Source organism: Cervus elaphus, chromosome 16, assembly GCF_910594005.1.
Source record: "Cervus elaphus chromosome 16, mCerEla1.1, whole genome shotgun sequence".
NCBI classification, from domain to species: domain Eukaryota; kingdom Metazoa; phylum Chordata; class Mammalia; order Artiodactyla; family Cervidae; genus Cervus; species Cervus elaphus.
Genome location: NC_057830.1, coordinates 20,208,834 through 20,228,401, shown reverse-complemented (window position 1 = coordinate 20,228,401; position 19,568 = coordinate 20,208,834). Strand labels below are relative to the sequence as shown.

At 43.5% G+C, this 19,568-nt stretch overlaps 2 protein-coding genes and 1 long non-coding RNA gene across 3 annotated transcripts in view; 1 reads left to right on the top strand and 2 right to left on the bottom strand.

Annotated features, from left to right (window-relative positions):
• GRIN3A (glutamate ionotropic receptor NMDA type subunit 3A) overlaps positions 1–19,568 on the bottom strand; it is a 187,276-nt gene that overhangs the window by 19,929 nt on the left and 147,779 nt on the right. The gene's annotated exons all lie outside the window — the stretch shown is intronic.
• On the bottom strand, positions 3,900–4,791 carry PPP3R2 (protein phosphatase 3 regulatory subunit B, beta). The gene has a single exon (XM_043927913.1). The coding sequence runs from the start codon at positions 4,768–4,770 to the stop codon at positions 4,258–4,260; it is 513 nt and encodes a 170-aa protein (XP_043783848.1). The 5' UTR covers positions 4,771–4,791; the 3' UTR covers positions 3,900–4,257.
• Positions 11,895–19,446, top strand: LOC122710245. The gene is made up of 3 exons (XR_006345860.1): positions 11,895–12,031; positions 13,998–14,126; positions 19,306–19,446. It is a non-coding gene; the product is annotated as an uncharacterized LOC122710245 (long non-coding RNA).

Genomic DNA, 19,568 nt, shown 5'->3' with positions numbered 1-19,568 from the left:
TTTCACTATGAATCAGCTGATGCTTTAAAGCTGACACATGGTTTGTTGTTGTTCACACAATCACTAGCCAGTGGGACAGCTACAGCAGCCAATACAAAAGGAGAGGCATCCAGTTCTAAGTCTAGCAACCTCTTTTCTTAAAAAATTTTTTGGCTATGCTGTGTGGCATGCAGGATCTTAGTTCACCGACCAGGGCTAGAAATGCTCCCTGCACTGGAAGTGTGGAGTCTTAACCACTGGACTGCCAGGAAAGTCCCAACCTGACTCCTTTTTCACCATGCCACCTTGTCTTACAAACACCCAAGCCTCTCCCTTTTCAAAGCATGGGAAATAGAAAAACACAATAGCCAGATTCACGACACACTTTAAATCCTAACAGAGAAAATCAATAGCATAAGTGAAGAATGGGATTTGTAACAAAAAAAATTCCTGAAGATTTTTCCTTGAAGATTCCTTTACAGCAATATAGAGAATAAATCAACTATGTTTAGGCCATATTTTCCCCCCTACATTTCAAAAAAAATTGTCTAGTTGATTTGGGGATTGCAACATATGGTAGAGAGCAGACACAATCCATTAATATAGGATTCACAGCAACATATTGTTACTGATGTCTGCAGCGTCAAAGCATATTGGTTGCTGTTACTAGTTTAATCTAAATGCTGTCACTTATTTCTCAAGATGAGATGAAGGTGGAAGATGATCTAAGATTGCCTTGATTAATATTTTTAATTTTTTGCAATGCATAGAACCAAGGAGGTAGGAGCTTCTTTCTCCTTGACAATTATCTTTTTGTAAAAATTGAAGCTTGGTTTGATTACCTTAGTAAGGCTATTAGGAATAATTTGAGGCAGGTAAATATAGAAACCATAAAAATAGGAGGCAGTGCAGGGAGCTCACCATTTGTGGTCAGAGAGCATGGTTCAAGTCCTTGCTTTGCCACTTACCAGCTGGATACCTTGGGGTAGCTTCTAGATCGCTCTATAGCATCATCTGTAAAACTGAGATAAAGGCACCCACCCCACAGTGTTGTTACAATGATTAAATGGTATAACAAATGTAACAGGGCCTAGAACAGCTGTTCAATAAGCATCAACTATTATTATCACCCCAAGGAACTGTACAGAATGAGATTTGTTGGCAACTTGGCAATTAACAGAGAAGAATCAAAGCATTCTAATATGGAAGTAAATGTGATCTTTCTTCCCAAATATTCATACAATCAGATCTTTCCAGTTGCTGAGGCTAAAACAGGCACACAGTTTAAGGTCACTGCCACAAAGCCTTGGGTAACTATTGGGTTGTCCAAAAAGTTCCTTTGGGTTTTTCCTAAGACATTAGTGGGAAAAACCCAAACAAACATTTTGGCCAACCCAATACATCAGGTAGACTGATTGAGCAATTAGCTTGTGAATTCCAGCCACTCCAGAAGCTGAAATTTTTTTCCTCTTCTGGTTAAATTTGAATATGTAAATCCAACATGTTTCAAACTCTAGGTCCTAATTTTAAACCATACTTCAGTGTGCACATTGCAGAACATCCAAATAATGTCTCTCTTTCAGAAGTCCTCTTGGCTAGCATTACACAAGCTCACTTTTCTCATGAAAGGTTTCTTCCACAAAGTCAAATAGATTGGGCTAGAATGAGTCCCTCTCTCTCTCTTAAATTCTCAGTCAAGAAGTCTGTTGCTGGGGACTTCCCTGGTGGTCCAGTGGTTAAGAATCTGCCTTGCAATGTAAGGGACACAGGTTTGATCCCTGGTCAGGGAACTAAGATCCCACATACCATGGAGCAGTTAAGCTGTTGTGCCCCAACTAAGACCTGATGCAGGCAACTAAATAAATAAAAATTAAAGAAGAAGAAGAAGACGCAGCCTGTAGGGTAGAGAGGACCTTGACATTGTTTCCTTTCTGGATTAGGAATACACAAATGTCCTGCTAATCTGAGAGTAGGTGTGGCTAAGTACCAAGTAAGGGTTCAAAAGGAACCCAGAGGCCTCCTTTTCCCTTATATTCTGATTGAGTAAAAGAGGACGAAAGTCCATGGAGAGTGAACGTGCCATGCACTAGCAGTTAACATGTTTTATCTTTTGGAATTCTCAGAATTACCTGGGGATGGAACCTCATTTTAACCAGGAGAAATGACAGAGAGAGGTTAAGTAAGTGCTTGGGCTCTCACAGCTAACAAGTGACTGTGATTAAAAACCCAGTTGTAACTGAATCCAAACTCAGGTGTGTCTGAGTCTTTGCACTATGTCACCCTGAAATGGGGGTAAGACTTGTATAACTACAGGATTGGGAACATTTACTGATTATTACTACATTTATTTTTAGGACTGCAGAGGAAATTAAGGGGCAGGCACATCTATACTTTGTGGCTCATAAATAATTTATAAAATAAAAAGAATGGCATAGTGCCTTGGTTGGGTGCTCTGACAGTAATGAAATTTGGGGGTTTATTTGTCCTACTTTTGTGGGGAGCAAGACTAGCTACCAGCCTTTTCAAAATATAAGGATAATAAATCTAGAAGAAGATCTTCCTTGTCCTGGAAAAAAAAAATCACCTGGGGTTTTTACCTTGGCTAAGAACATGTAGGGAGAGTATGTCTCATTGTCCTGCGAACTGATAGTATTAAGTGGGACACAGAGAGCTGGTAAAATCTAGGGTACAAGGAATAGTGTACTTACTGGTACACTGGATCTCCAAAACAAGCAGAACAAAAACAACTACAACTTTTTGCTCTTTTCCATGAGTTCTTAGTACTCCCACCATGGCTGATCTGAAGCTATTGACATGACATCACTGAACATGGAATTGGGGAGGGAAGTGCACACTTTCACTCTTACCCAGTAAGAACAGCTCCAGCACACCCCTTGGCTGCAGGTTTATTAGGGTGTGGGGGACTCTGGGCTGACTGTTACATTAGAGTCAAGGCTTCCCCCAGTGAGAGAGCTCTCAACTTCCCTGCCAGGTCCAGGTCAGACTTAAAAAAAAAAAAAAGTTTTGTTAGTATGGACAGCATCCACTCCTGCTGCAGAGGTATATGTGTTCATCTCTGCATCTTTTGAATGCCAGGAGCAATACTACTTCCACACCCTGCAGAGAGTCCACTGCAGCTGGAATCATCACCACTTCTGCCTGTGGGAAGAAGGACTCTGAGTGTGGCCCATTCTTTCCCACTGGGTATTAGAGGTGAGAGAGCTTCCCAGGAAGGGTTTCCCTGGTGGCTCAGCAGATAAAGAATCTGCCTGCAATGCAAGAGACCCAGGAGATGTGGGTTCAATCCCTGAGGAAGATCCCCTGGCGGAGGACATGGCAACCCACTCCAGTATTCTTGCCTGGAGAATCCCATGGACGAAGGAGCCTGGTGGGCTACAGTCTACAGGGTGTCAAAGAGACGGACATGACTGAAGCAACTGAGCAAGCATGCATGCGTGAGCTTCCTCTGTCCTGTTTGTGTGGAAGCCCCATTAACTGAACTTAATACTGGGGTGGACAGTCAAGACTGAAAAGCCACCTCCACTGAGACTGATAGACTGGGGATTTTGTCTTAGCTTTTCTTACAAGGCCTCTGAGTTTCTGCCCAAACAGAAATTGTAAAGGAGCTGGAGCAATGAGACAGGTGGAACCCAGATGGATTCCTAGCCCACAGGACTTGCTCCAGGATTTCTGGATGTACTGTGGGGAGTGGTCTGTGGCTTTCAAAAGGGAAAGATGGGCTTTTGTTGCCCAGAGAGAGGTGATTAAAAGATGCTCAGCCAAGAGAAATAGATTCATCCTTATTGCTAAAATAAGTAATTAATTATCTGTTAAAAGATGCTTGAACACCGCAAGTAAGTGAAAATAGTTCACCTAGCACCTTTTGGGAATTTTTTCCCCATATATAAAACCATAAGAAGTAAAGGAAAAGATGTATATTTTCTTATTTTTGGACTTTAAAAGTTCTCTTCACTCTTTGGAGTTTAGTTTCTGAATCAAAACAAAGAAAAGAAAATACATTCATAAAAGCTGTTTCCTTTTCTTTTCCCTCCATGCGCCTTCATCATGTCCTCCCCAACTCAGGGCATTACCCTGAATCACTGAGAACAGAAGAGTTAGTAACACTGAGGTAGGTGGTCAAGAGGCTGAAAGATCTTGCTTCAGTAAGAGAGACACTTTCCAGTAGGTCAGAGATGGCAGTTACGGGCCTCTTGGGCAGATCATTAAAGAGAGAGAGAAGAAAGAAAAAGTTGTTGTTGAGTGGCGACCTTCTAAAACTCACACAACTGTCACCAAGTGCTTGTGGACCTCTAGGCTTCTGACCACAGCACTGAATTCCTGGAAGGAGATTTTCCCGTCCCCATCCTTGTCCAGGAGGATGATGGTTTTGTCCACCAGCTGCTGTAACTGCCAGTCTTTCAGGCTGTCCCCGACCATCATCTTCAGCACCTGGAAGAGCTCCCCGTTGGAAATGTAGCCGTCTTTGTCCAGGTCGTAGATGCTGAAAGCAAACCTCAGCTTCTGCTGCTCATCTCCCCGGACGCTGAACTGGGAGGTCCCCAGGATGAATTCCCGGAAGTCCACCTGTCCATCGCCGTCGGTGTCGAAGACGTCGATCACCCGTTGCACCAGCGGGTTCTCCCGCAGCTCCGGCATGGACGTGAACTCTTTGACGCTCAGAGCGCCGGAACTGTCCAAGTCCAGCTTCTTAAACCGCTTGCCCAGCCTTTTAATTTCGTCTTCGTCAAAGTGCGAGCATATCTCAGCTGGGTAACTGGCCTCGTTTCCCATTCTGGATCGTCTGTTGCTCCTAAGGTCGAGGGCGGGAGCAGGGGCGGTGGGCGCCGACGGGGCTAAAGAGAGACCGTTGTGCCCGCAGGTGGAGGGCCAGCTGGGGCAGGCTCGCGGGGACATCTCCTCCCCCGACCCCCGCCCGCCCTCACCCCCTCCCCCTCCCTCCGCTTCGGGCAACCAGACGAGAAAATAGGAGGTGCTGGGAGCCAGGTGGATGAGTGGGTGAGGGGGGAGCAGGGAAGAAGGGGTGGGAGGGGGAAGCTTGCAGGGGGTAAGACAGGAAGATAAGTAGGAGAGAGGGGAGCTGGGGGAGAAGTCCCCTTTCTGAATCCTTCTCTCAGCACCTTAACCCTTATCTCTCTTGCTATTTTTAAAATCTTCTCACATCCTCACTTTTCCTTCTTCTCTTAGAAAGTGAACTCCAAGGGTGTGGGGCTGCCTCTGTATTAATCACTTCAGTATCCCCAGCACAGTGCCTGAAATGTAGTACATGTTTAACATATGTTAAATGACTGCGTGAACTGCAAGCAGGGGCTCCTAATACTTATTTGCAGACCTCCTCTAAGGAATAAACGAGATAATACATCAAAGTGTTGGTGTCATATATACATCAACAGTTGATCCTTGAACAACATGGGTTTCAACCGTGTGGGTCCACTTATATGCAGATATTTTTTGATAGTAAATACTACAGTACTGCAGGGTTGGCGTTGGTTGAATCCTCTGATGCAGAACCATGGATACTGAGAAAGGATACCCAGGGCTGACTATAAAGTTGAGGATTTTTCCATTGAGCAGATGGTTGGCACCCCTAAACCCCCTGGCACTGTTCTAGGGTCAAGTGTTTTTTTTAAATTCTCTGGGAGGGAAATTGACATCCTTCTGATGCAGTGGCCACTGACCTCTTTTAGAACACTGGGTTCAGGGTCTTTGTAAGAGACTGTCCAGATATCGCACAAAATTTCTCATATGGATCATCTACAGGCAGTAACATATTCCTGAGGAATATACACAATGCTGAATTCAGGGCACTTTTTGGGAAGATACAGGTCCCAAGACCTTGGGTCCCAAGACCTCTGTCAGCTTATTATTTCAAATACATCATCTCAAACCCATTCCTTATTTTTGTTGGGCTAGTGCCTGATGATTGCCCTGCAGATCACTTTGGGGAATGGCCGTAATGTGCCCTGAGAAGCTTTTGCTGTGTTTTGAGATTATAAGTGGCCCTTAGGCTGTCTCACTCTCTCCCACCTTGCTTCGGCTGGGTTTGTTCCTATTGATGATGAATCTGACCGCCATTCTCCAGATTTCTTCTTCCTTTAGGAACACATCAGTTCCTCCAAGTGCATACAAAGTATTAATACATTTGGTTCAAGAATATTCATTTTAAAGGGGCTTGGGGGACTCCTAGGACCCTAAATCAAACTGGAGGAGGCAAACACTCCCTCATTTTAAAAAAGGTTGGCACCTTTTCTGTGCTTTTAGTTCAGCCAAAATGTCAGCCTGAAGGTAGTCATGCTGAAACTGGCACAACAAAGCTATGGAATACCTTACCATTAGGTCTATGCAGTTTAAAAGAAAAGGAGGGACTTCTCTGGTGGTCCAGCAGCTAAGACTCCACGCTCCCAAAGCAGGGGGCCAAGATTGGATCCCAACCTGGCGTGCTGCAGTCAATGAATGCAAACAATCAGACACGACTTAGTGACTGAAAAACAGTAACAACTCTGCCCAGGAGCGTTCATCTAGCTCTCAGTCTGGGTCGTCCCTGCAGTGCCCAGGCCTAGCTGAAGAGGCAGGTCTCAGCTTGCGGTGCCCACAGGGCCAGGTCCCCAGACCCTGCCCAGCTGTCCTCACTGAGGGAGCTAGATCCTACGTGCTGCAACTAAAGATCCTGCATGATGCAAGGAAGACTGAAGATCCTGCCTGCCACAACTAAGACCCAGTGCAGCCAGATAAATAAAATAATAGTAATAAAAAAGAAAAGTAAAGATTTAGAGGCTAAAATGTTTGATGACTGAATTATTATCTGGACTGAATTAACTAGATCTGAAAGAAGCATGGTTGAGTGGAAAGAATTTAGAGCAGTGTGTTAGGGGCGGGGCAGGCAGGCGCACAGCCGGGTGTTAGCGTGAGATCACGACCTTCATCGCGAGACCTTTAGCCAGAGACCAGTAGCGCCTCAGCGGTGGTGGTGAGAGATCCAGCCTGGCCAACAGTCAGTCTGGGTGTGGTGAGAGGCGGATTGTGGCCTTCTCCCAAGGGCACTTCAGGCCTTCTGGTCTCAGGCCGCCAGGTGAGCTGGGGGCCTGGGGACAGGCTGAGGGCTGTGTCCTGCAGAACTCTCGCTATGGCCGCCCACTGGGTGGGTCCAGGCCTTGAAGTGGTGGGGAACCTCTGCCCCATCCTCTGCGACCTAATGGCGGCAAGCAGTCATCCTGGGTCACAGTGCTTGGGACGTGTCCTCGTTTGGGGAGTCTGAGGAGCCTGAGGTCTGGCTGGGTCCTGAGCGCCTGGCTCCCTCAGTGATGACAGCTGGGCAGGGTCTGGGGCCCTGGCCCTGAGAGCACCACCAGCTGAGACCTGCCTCATCAGCGGGGCCTCAGCACTGCAGGGAGGACCCGGACTGCGTGGATCGAATGCTCCTGGGCCGGGCTCTTGTTAAGTCACCAAATTGTGTTCCACTCTTTGTGACCCCATGGACTGCAGCACTCCAGGCTGGGCAGGGTACTGGCCTGAAAATGGACTTAGCCAGGGCTGGACCCTCAAGGATGAAAGTCAAGCCTTGGGACCTTGAACAAGTAAAATGAGGGGCAACAGTGTTGCTTTGCCTGCAGCATTTAAGTGTTCAAAGCCACAAGCAGGCAAGCAGACAGAATTAAATGCCTCGCCTTCCCTTTCTTGTCAGAACAGAGAGTAACATGTGCTTTGGTAGAAGTTTACAGGAACAGCTTGACCTGAAGAACAAAGGATCTGACCCCAAGAAGTTTGCAACAACTAATCACGTCCCTCCTTCACTTTTCCTAACTGGGCTTTGCTGAAAACTTTCCTGGAGTTTCGGGGTTTTTAAGGCATGAGTCACCCGTCTTCTTGCTTGGCCTTGCAGTTAACCTTTCTCTGCTCCAAACTCTGACCTTTTGGTATTGTTTGACCTCACTCTGCATGAGGCACACAGACTTGTGTTTGGTAAAATAGGACAATTGAATCTTAACTGTCCACCTAATAGCTGTAAGTAGCTTGGATGAGTTGCTTAATGTCAGTTTTCCCGATTGTAAAATGAGGCTAATAATGTATTTCATACAGTTGTATAAGTGTTAAAGCTGTTACTAGCCAGTAAGATAAACAGTCATTATCATTATTATTACTAATTTTGTTATTGTTTACCCTGCTGGTGGAGATGAAGGCTTAAAGAAAGAATACTTGGAAGGCTGAGCACTTAAGTGTATGTATGTCCATTTGATGAACACTCCTTGTATACCGTGTACACTATGCCACTTGCTACTCTCAGTACTTTGCCAGCATTAACTTCAGCTCCTCCCAGGTAGTGTTCTTTGGTGGCTGATGGCAGACTTTTCCATTGCAGGCAAGCAGTGATGAACCTCACTCGTACTCCTATGGAGTCCTCACGACTTTGTCCTGAGTAATGTTCTGAAGGTCATTCTTTAGGAAGGAGTCATTAGTGTGGAAACTCTTAAGTATCTTCCTCGATGTGGTGTGTTATTAGGAGGTAGCGAGGTGCAGTGGTGAGAGTATAGGAATTAAATAGACCAGGTTCCAGTCCCTGCTCTGCCCCATTAGCTGTGAGCTATTAGAGGAGCTGTTACTGTCCTAGCCTCAGTGTCCTCATCTGTAAAGTGGTGATAATCATCATCTGCTTTATCTATTTTCTTGTGGCTCAGGTGGTAAAGAATCTGCTCGCAATGCTGGAGACCTGGGTTCAATCCCTGGGTTGGGAAGATCCCCTGGAGAAGGGAAAGGCTACTCACTTCAGTATTCTGGCCTGGAGAATTCCATGGACTATGTAGTTCGTGGGGTCGCAAAGAGTCGGACATGACTGAACAACTTTCACATTCACAGTCACTTATCTATTCTAAGAGTGAGAAGAGGGACTGCATATAGAAATGTTATGTAGAAGGAGAAACATTGTCCCAAGAGTTAACTAATTTAATGGTCAAACAGACAATACCAGGAAGATGGTACCACTTCCTTGAAATAATTCAGTGAGCAGTTGGAACTGCTTTACTGCCTTGTAGAGGAGGTAATGTAATGCTGGATCTGAAATTTTAGTCAATGTAAAGTTGCGTTTCCCATTGTTCTACATTTCATAAACTTTGTAGTTCAGCATTATTATGGGACTTAGTGTTATTGTTTCAATGTTCTCCAGCCATTATTCTTAGTCATTTCCATGAAAAATGCTATTTGTCACTCTCTTTATCACTAAGAAGGGATGTGGATTGCTGGACATTCACTGCAGTAAGCATGTTAAAAGGACTGACTGGTTGTTCTGGAAGAAATTAGGATCCTGACACCATTTCCATTTTCAATAAGCCATTTTCTTTTCCTCAAGAGATATCAAAAAAAGAAAAAAGGACTGTGAAGGGTTATGTGCAAATATAACTGACATTGGAAAATAGAAACAGAAGTAATGAGAATTGAGAATCAGGTAAAACTTCATCTTCCAAGTTAGCCAGGAGAACAGGTTTCTGAGTAATTCACGTAGTTACTCTGCAAACTTTACAGGTGGAAGCCCTCCTGTTTCTGTGATTTCACTTGTCAAAATCTTTAACATCTGTTTGTATTGAGGTGGCCACCATGTAGAATGTGGAACAATATAGCTCTAAGTTTAAAACCTTTCATGAAGGACTTCCATGGTGGTTAAGCAGTTAAGACTTTGTCTTCCAATGCAGGGAGTGTGGGTTCAATCCCTGGTTGGGGAACTAAGATTCCTCATGACCAAAAAACAAAACAAAAACAGATTATAGACAACAAAAATAATGTTGTAACAAATTCAACAAAGACTTTAAAAATGGTCCCTATTAAAAAAAAAAGAAACCTTTTAAAAAATGTTAAAACCTTTCATGTGCATCAGAGTTCTCACCTGCGACTTAGAAATAATATAATATGTCATAGTGTTATTATAGGTCTAAGTGGGATAACTTCTACTTTTTTTTAAAGCACCCAAAATAGCAGTCAGCACACATTAGGGACTCAAAAGGACCCTGAGCCCCTAATTTTGTACCCTGTCTCCTTGCTCTTCCCTTTCCTACTCCTTTATTGGCTTTCTCAGAAGAATTTTGACTCTGGATTTATCAGTTTTATCATTCTTTGATGTGACAAACCTTGTTTGAAGTTTAAATCCATTTAACAAATGTTGCAGTAACATGGATGGACCTGGAGGGTGTGTTTTGCTAAGTGAAATAAGTCAGAGAAAGACAAATACTGTATGTTTCACGTATATGTGGACTCTAACAAATAAGACAAATGAATATTATAATACAGACACCAACTCACAGAGAACAAACTAGTGGTTCTGATTGAGGAAAATGGTAGGGGGAGGCGCAAGAGAGGGGGAGGGAAATTAAGAGGTATGAAGTACTGGGTATAAAATTAGTAAGATATAAGGATGTACAACACAGGAAAAATATGACCAATATTTTATAATATCTTTATACAGAGTATAAACTATAAACATAGTGAATCCCTATGTTGTAAACCTGAAACTAATATCATAAGTCAACTCTGTGCTTGCTTAGTCATTCAGTTGTGTCTGACTCTTTGTGACCCCGTGGACTGCAGCCCACCAGGCTACTCCATCTGTGGGGATTCTCCAGGAAAGAATACTGGAGTGGATTGCCATGCCCTCCTCCAGGGGATCTTCCCAACCTGGGATCAAATTCAGGTCTCCCACACTGAAGGCAGATTCTTTACCATCTGAGCCACCAGGGAAGCCCAAGAATACTGGAGTGGGTAGCCTGTCCCTTCTCCAGGAGATCTTCCCAACCCAGGAATCGAACAGGGTCTCCTGCATTGCAGGCGGATTCTTTACCAGCTGAGTTACCAACTCTACTTCAAAAATAAAAAAATCCATTTAACACATATATGCTGAGCACCTACTATGTGCCAGGAGATGGAGTTTTCTGTTAACAAGAAACAATCCCCTGAGAAATCTACTCTTTAAGTAAGTGTTTTGGCTTTAAGGATATAGCACTATTTGCTCAGTCTTTTATGTTCATCATGCATAGTCAAAAGGATCAAGAGTACTATGTTGATTTTCTTCTGTAATTCTGGGATGGTGTTTAAAATGAGCTTTGGAATATATGACTTTTTAATCATAATTTTGCTATTTAACAACTGTGTGATCTTGGGTGGAGTTACTTGTCTGAACCACTGTTTGCTCATCTGTAAAACAAGGATACAGTTGCTAACATATAGCATCATTTTCAGGATTAAATGAGATAGAATGCATAAAGTATTAGACTCTGTGCTTAGCATATAGTAGATACAAATATGGTAGACATTATAATTATTGCCTACTGGATACTAACTTAGAAAATTCTAATTCTAATAGACTATTTGCATATATACACATGCAGATACACTCAACTACTCCTTTGTTTTCTACACAAATATTTATTGAAGTTCTCCAATATGCAAGGCAGACAGTAGTGACCTAAGGCAAATGCTTTCCCACCTATCTCTGTCCTTACAGAGATTACTGTTTATAGGGAAGATGCCTATTAACCAAATTATCATGCCCATAAATGCACAGGTGAATCCGTGGTGAGCATCAGAGATGAGAGGTCACACAATAGGAACTCGATTTAGTCAGAAAGATGAACAAAACCCCTGTTGTAGAAGTGATGATTGAGCTGAAATCTCAGGGAGAAGTTAGCTGGATATTTGAGCAGGGATATGTGTTCCAGGAAGAAAGACCTCTGGGTGCAGACTGGGGCAGAGGAGCACATCAGGCAAGACAAACTTAAAGGCCACTGTGGCCAGAACAGGGAGGTCAAGGCAGAGCATGATATTAGATGAAGTGAACAGATGGTCTGACCATGCCCTAGACGTTGAAGAAAGGGCAACATTTATTCAATCATTCCTTTACAGGGCATCATTTATCCAGTTATGTTTTGACATATACAACATTGGGAGCATGTAGAGATGGTCCCTACTCAGAAAATTTACTGATTACTGAGTGAATTGAAGCATTAAAGACTGTGATTACTTACAGCACAAGATGGAAAAAGATATCATCTGAGAGGTAAGGGCAAAGAGCTGTAAGAATTCAAAGAACTGAGAAACTGTTGAGACCTTCCTAGAATTCTTGCTGGAAACAAATGAAGATTCCCCCACCTGCCCCAAGAAGTACTGTTTGATTCTGATGAAAACAAGGGGGACAAAATCCACGATCACAGAAGTGGGAAAGGGAGCAGTCACAGATACCAGTGATTAGTTTAATGTGGCTGAAATACTTGAGCAAAATAACGGAAGGTGAGCTGGAAGGAGCCAGATCAAGAGGAGTTTTGAATGTTTAGCTGAAGACGTGGTTTTTATATGACAGGGAAAGCCAGATGAGTGACCTAATCAGAATCATAGTCTAAAAAGATCAACCTGGCATTGTGAAGGGTGAGCTGAACAGGGGGAGAGCCTGACACTTGGGAGAGCAGCCAGCAGACAACGACAACTATGCCTGTTTGTCTGCCGTATGAGAGCTGAGCAAGGATGAAAGAGGCAGAGGAGGAGAAAGGTGAAGTGTATTCATTTGCTGGGCTTCCGTGACAAGTGCCACAAACTGGGTGGTGCTTTCAACAGAAATTTATTGTCTCCCGGTTCTGAAAACCAGACATTTGAAATCAGGGTGTCAGCAGGGCCACATTCCTTCAAGCCTGTAAGATCCCTCCGTGTTTATTCCTAGCTTCTGATAGTTTTCTGGCCAACTCTGGCGTGCTCTGGCCTCAAGCCGCCGTAAATCCACCCTCTGCCTTCTCCCCGTGGTCTCCCCGTGTCTCAGTCTCTGCAAGCTAGCTGTCTCCGTACAGGGGCCGGCAATCATGTTGGATTAGGGACCCTCTCTACTGCAGTGTGTTTAATCTCCTCTTCAATGACCATATTTCCAAACCAGGCCCTCTTCTGAGGTATCAGGGGGAGGACTTCAACCTATCTTTGCTAGGGGGTGGGGGGGGCGGTGCACAATGCAACTCATAAAACTAGGCTTGAAGTCTTACTGGATAGAAAGACAGAGGGAGCAGGCGAAGATAAAGCTCCAAATGTGACTGTGCTGGCTTCCCTGGCTGACCTGCCCTGTGCTTGGGTGTTGCAGGACGCTACCTTTACTGTGTGATGAGACGGGAACCCTGTAAGGGCTCCAGGGCTCCTTGCCCCGCGCCCCTGACAGTGCTGGCTTCTCATCCAGCTCCCACAGCTATGGGAGGAAGTGTTTTCAGAGGAAACGTCGGGGCAAGTTTTCACCTTACTAGACTTTCCAAGTCTAGTACTGTCTGAGAGATAAAAAGCCTGGTTTTGTGATATTTTGTAACACTTCACACTATAACCACTAGATGGCAATCTTCACACATTTTCACGTTTTTTTCTTTTTTTCCCCCAGAAGCAGGAAACGGAGGTAACTGTTTAGCCCTTGGAATATTTAGGGAGGAGTCCTGTTTCATGTGATTCCCTCACAGATTTAAGTGTATCGAAATCTAAAAAAGTGGAAGGAAGACTGTCTCTCACAATAGTCCTAATCAGATTGAGCACTGTTCATACCTTTTAGTCGCATAGTAAATAACATTTATAAATATTCATGGGCTCGTTGCATTCAACCAGGGGGAAAACAAGGACTATTAACAGCAGACGGTCATATAACTGATGCCCAGGCATCTCTGGTATATCAAAAAGGAGACTCTTATTCAGTGTTATCTGGTTACTTGCTCATTAGCAAGGGTCGGGTGGGGGGTGGGAACTTGCTGGAATGTTTTCACTGTATCAGAATTCACGCTTCTGTCGTTTATATTAACCAGAGAGCCATAGAGAGGCAGCTTTAGCTTTGAGACGATATGGAGAAGGGAGGAAAAGATTAGAGAATTGTAGATCTCCAGCCTGTGCACCTAGCAACTCGACTTGGAATGCTGTTTAAAGAAAATAGTTATTGTTGTTTCTTTAAAGATCTGTTTTAAGTTCAGGCTAATGGTTTGTGTAAGCCATCTTCATGTTTTCTCATTGAAATCTAGAAGCTGAGTTGGACAAAAGGAATAACATAAAATTGTAGGTGCTGGTTAATAAGGCACACTGCATGACAGGAAATTCCAGAATCTTATATTTCTCAAGTTTTCCCCCCAAAGTCTTCAGTTCTATAACATGTAAGTATTATATAAAAGAACATTTATGTTGGAATTATAAGATGCTTCTGCTTTTTTGGAGATGGGTCCAAAAAATAAGCTTGTACTTTTTATTTATCAAGTATTTTTTTCTTCTATATGCATAGTCTGTACTCAAGCAAGGAAGAGGAAACATTTGTTCAGCTAGGTGAATTTGTTCTGGTAAGAGAAGGTGAGGCCTTTCTGAGGCTGGCCTTCCTTTCTTCATGCACAATTCCACCACATTATAAAAGGACACACGTACAGCTTTGTGTTTCTTTAGGTTTTCAGAAAGTGCCACCTGGATAGGTTCCATCTGACCTTATGCTTGGCTTAAATATTAAGCTTAATTACTTAGGCTGTTTCAAGGGAAGCACTCAGCTGTCAAGGTGGTTCTTGACTTACACAGGTTTTCAATTTAAAGCAATCTACAGTCATTAACTCTCCCTGCCTCACCATAACTTTCATCAGGTTGAAAAGCAGACAGTGACATTCTAAATTGAAAAAGGAAGGAGCAGGGATGAGAGAGGTGCAGGAGGTGGTTGCGATGTGACCTAGTTGTTAACAGCAAAAGAGACTGAGTTAAAACTCACCCCTCCCCCGCTCCTGTACTATTCCGTTTGGGTCTTTAAAGATAAACTGCAAAGAAAATTGACAGGCACTGAAGCTCCTTGATGTGACTTGTGTGATCTCTTTGGCTTTCAGCGTATAGATGACTAACCCATTCCTCATCCCCCCAAAAAATTAAGAGGGAAGAGTGTGCCTGCTGTGAGAAAGCTCCACTTTCTCAGTGAGCAGATATTACTAGGTTTCACACTAGATGCTCGTTTTGGTGGGCAGGGATGGAGGGCCCACACTGGAGGCCAGTCAGTTCACTGTCCTCCTCAGGGTCCCAGGAGCCAGATCTTCAGCTAGTTAGGTCGGGATTCCTCTAAATGTGCCTGCCTGAGAACCACAGCATTCTCGAAGCAGGACATGCTGCATGGCTCAGTCTTAAGGGCAATAAACAGGCTTCAGAGAAATTAAGTGACTTGCTGAAAGTCACTCAGTTTGTTCATGGGAGAGTCAGGACAAATATGATAACTACCATCCATTCAGTACGTACCACATGTCAGACAATGTTATGAACATTATCTCTGTTCCTTACACCAAGCCAAATCATCAAATAGTCTTCTCTCCAGTTAGCAGAGGCAGAAACTCAGAGAGGTTAAGTAATTGGTGTTCATGAGGTCTTGATGTACATCTTAAGTGGGGATATTTTGACACAGAGGTTGTTTTTATATTTGCACCTCTACAGTGCTCTTAAACCATTTACACTTCAGCCTAAAATATCACCTAATAACGAGCTTCACAAACATCCTCACTCCACCCCTGCTCATCCTTACTGGATGAGGTTCAGGACTGGTGGTTGCCAAGGACGGGTAAGATCAAGAATGAATTAAAGGTTGGGTTGGAGTTAGGGGCCAGGAATGGGGTGAGGTCAAGGATTGAGTAAATTCAGGGGTGGGGTGAGGGTCAAATTGAAGGTGAGGTCAAGGATGGAATTGGGCAAAGTTTCCTAATGTGCACTTTCTTTAATATTAATTAAAAAAAAAACACTGAAACGTGTAATGATTTACTTTTAGACTGTCTCAAAATTTATTTTTCCTTTTCCCTACTTTCCATAATTGAGGTTTCTGGATTTTGAAGTAGAGCTCCCTTCACTGCAATGTTCCATCTCATGCATAGTATGTTATTTGTTTCCCTAAACATCCAACAATAACAAAAGGAGACCCATAGATTCAGAGGCAGAGAACCTTGTAAAAACCCAGCAAGCTATGCCTTCAACTGAGGCTCACAGATTCAGTAACTTCCCCAAGGATGTGAAATTGTCTCCTTAGAGTAATGATAGAGCAAGGGTAGTCTGCCTCCCAAGACCAAGGTCATTCCAGTCCTGGTAATCCGTGCAAGGAACAATCTCCTTTCCTGCAGGCTAGACCTTGGTCTGCAGGTGCAGAAGCTGCACATTCTAGGTGGTCAGGCTGCAGGAGCTTTCTTTTAGCTGGCCCCTTCCCCACCTTCACTTGCCATGAGGGGCTGTTCTAGATGGTTTTTATCTCCCAGGCCCACTCTCCACCTCTCCCCATCCCAATTTGTGCCATGGGGAGGCTTATGGACCACAATGACTGGTTTCCTTGGCTTAAGGCAGTCGTAGAAGAGGCTGGGGTGGGGGGAGCGGGGAGGAGACCAAGGTCAGGTATTTACTTCCTGGCCCTCTCTCAGCCAGGTCATTGTGCCATGTCTATGCCCCTAACCAAAGGCTCCAGCTCCTATTTTAATATACTCTCCTGAAGTGAAAGGCAAAGGAAAAAGGGGAAAATATACACATCTGAATGCAGAATTCCAGAGAATAAAAAGGAGAGATAAGAAAGCCTTCCTAAGTGAATGATGCAAAAATTTAGTTGAAAACAATAGAATGGGAAAGACTAGAGATCTCTTCAAGAAAATCAGAGATACCAGGGGAACATTTCATGCAAAGATGGGCACAATAAAGGAGAGAAATGGTATGGACCTAACAGAAGCAGAAGATATTAAGAAGAGGTGGCAAGAATACACAGAAGAACTGTACAAAAAAGATCTTAGTGACCTGGATATCCATGATGGTGTGATCAGTCACCTAGAGCTAGACATCCTGGAAGTCTGGAGTGTGAAGTCAAGTAGACGTTAGGAAGCATCACTACAAACAAAGCTAGTTGAGGTGATGGAATTCTAACTGAACTATTTCAAATCCTAAAAGACGATGCTGTGAAAGTGCTGCACTCAACATGCCAGCATATTTGGAAAACTCAGCAGTGGCCACAGGACTGGAAAAGGTCAGTTTTCATTCCAATCCCAAAGAAAGGCAATGCCAAAGAATGTTCAAACTACTGCACAATTGCACTCATTTCACATGCTAATAAGGTCATGCTCAAAATCCTTCAAACTAGGCTTTAACAGTACATGATCTAAGAACTTCCAGATGTACAAGCTAAATTTAGAAAACGCAGAGGAACCAAAGATCAAATTGCCAACATCTATTGGATCATCGAAAAAGCAAGTTAATTCCAGAAAAACATCTACTTCTGCTTCATTGACTATGCTAAAGACTTTGACTGTGTAGATCACAACAAACTGTGGAAAATTTTTAAAGAGATGGGAATACCAGACCATCTTACCTGTCTTCTGAGAAACCTGTATGCAGGTCAAAAAGCAACAGTTAGAACCAGACATGGAACAACAGACTGGTTCCAAATTGGGAAAGGAGTATGTCAAAGCTATATATTTTCACCCTGCTTACTTACCTTATATGAAGAGTACATCATGTGAAATGCTGGGCTGGATTAATCACAAGCTGGAATCAAGATTGTCAGGAGAAATATCAATAACCTCAGCTATGAAGATGACACCACCCTTATGGCAGAAATCAAAGAGGAAGTAAAGATCCTCTTGATGAGGGTGAACGAGGAGAGTTAAAAAGCTGGCTTAAAACTCAACACCCAAAAAATGAAGATCATGGCATCCAGTCCCATCACTTCATGGCAAATAGATAGGGAAACAATGGAAACAGTGATAGGCTTTTTTTTCTTGAGCTCCAAAATCACTGTGGATGGTGACTATAGGCATGAAATTAAAAGATGCTTACTCTTTGGAAGAGAAGCTATGACAAACCTAGACATCATATTAAAAAGCAGAGACATTACTTTTCTGACAAAGGTCCATATAGTCAAAGCTATGGTTTGTCCCATAGCCATGTATGGATGTAAAGAAGATTGAGCACTGAAGAACTTGTGCTTTTGAACTGTGCTATTGGAGAAGACTCTTGAGAGTCCCTTGACAGCAAGGAGATCCAACCACTTAATCCTAAAGGAAATCAGTCCTGAATATTCATTGGAAGGAGTGATGCTGAAGCCCAAATACTTTGGCCACCTGATGCAAAGAACTGACTCACTGGAGAAGACCCTGTTGCTGGGAAAGATTGAAGACAGGAGGAGAAGGGGAGGACAGAGGATGAGATAGTTGGATGGCATCACCGACTCAATGGACATGAGTTTGAGCAAACTCCTGGAGATGGTGAAGGACAGGGAAACCTAGCGTGCTACAGTCCATGGGGTTGCAAAGAGTCAGGTATAACTGGGTGACTGAACAACAAAGGCAGTGGTGGAAGATGCCAGGGCAGGAGGAGACTAAGGCCAGGTATTTACTTCCTTGCCCTCTCTCAACCAGGTCACTGCGGCATGTTTACATCCCTAACCAAAGGCTCCAGCTGCTATTTGAATGCCTTTTTCTGTGCCTCCCTGGGTTCTGGGAGTGGCTCTCTCCATGTTTCCCTTTGAGCTAAGGTGTGCTTCCTTAGCTTAGGTAGTGTCTCCTTCACTTTACCTGCCCTGAGATATGGCAGTATTTCTGTTGTTTCCTTAGATCACACCTCTGTAAAGAGTTTCTTAAAAATTCTCCTCAGGCTGTTTGAGTGTGCTATCCATTCTCTGCTCAAACTGTTTCCTCTTCCTTCCTAACTATTTCCAGTTGGTTAAAAGACATATTATTCCACCCAATATTTAAAGGAGACTTGTAAAAAGAGGTTATCATCATAAATCTTAATAATTCCTTGAAAAGTTTTAGGAGTTTGCTAAGCTGTGACCTGCTACCTTCCTTTTCCTCGTTTGTAAACAACAGATTTCATAAAACCTGGGACTCTTAAATTCAGTGACTCAAAAAGAATTACATTTTTTGGGGGGATGAATCAGAGTAAAATGAAGGAAATTTCAAGTCTGCCATAGTTTTTTCCTGTGGAATTGATCGACAATGAGTCTACTGTGGGCAGAGGCACAGCTGTGCTAGAAGAATCATGAAGAAACATCTGAGGTCAATTTAAAATTCCTCTCTGAAAATTGCTGGAGTCTGGTCTGCAGAATTGGACCTGCAATTTTCTAGGTGACTCTGGGGAGCAGATAAAGCCCTAGAATTAAAAAAAAAAAGAGTTTATTCTCCAGAGAGATTGCAGCTAGACAGCTCTAGGGTTGCCAAGAGATGAAGGGTGAATAGATCAAGGTTCTCACAGGGAATCAAGTATTAATGTCCAACTGTGAGAAATAGGTGGAAGAAAGCATGCTAGGTGACCATATATTGCTATTATTCATCTGCCAAATGATTTTTTTTTTTTCAGAGTGAAATTGTTTAATGACTTTGTGGTAACAGACGTGGACTAGGACTGTACCTGGAAAATGGGAGGTCAGAGGAATGTCTTTCTCAAGAGCACCTGTTGGGAGAGGTACCTCCAGAACATTCTTGCTTCTGCTGTGCTGAACTCTGCACCCCTCCCCCGGGGGCGTGAAGGAAGAGGGATGTGTCCATTAAACCAGGAGCCCCCAACATCCGGGATTTAGTGCCTGACGATCTGAGGTGGAACTGATGTAATAATAATAGGAA

Bases quoted from the DNA above. Each gene is read 5' to 3' on its own strand.
- PPP3R2 (XM_043927913.1), bottom strand. From the start codon at position 4,770: ATGGGAAACGAGGCCAGTTACCCAGCTGAGATATGCTCGCACTTTGAC.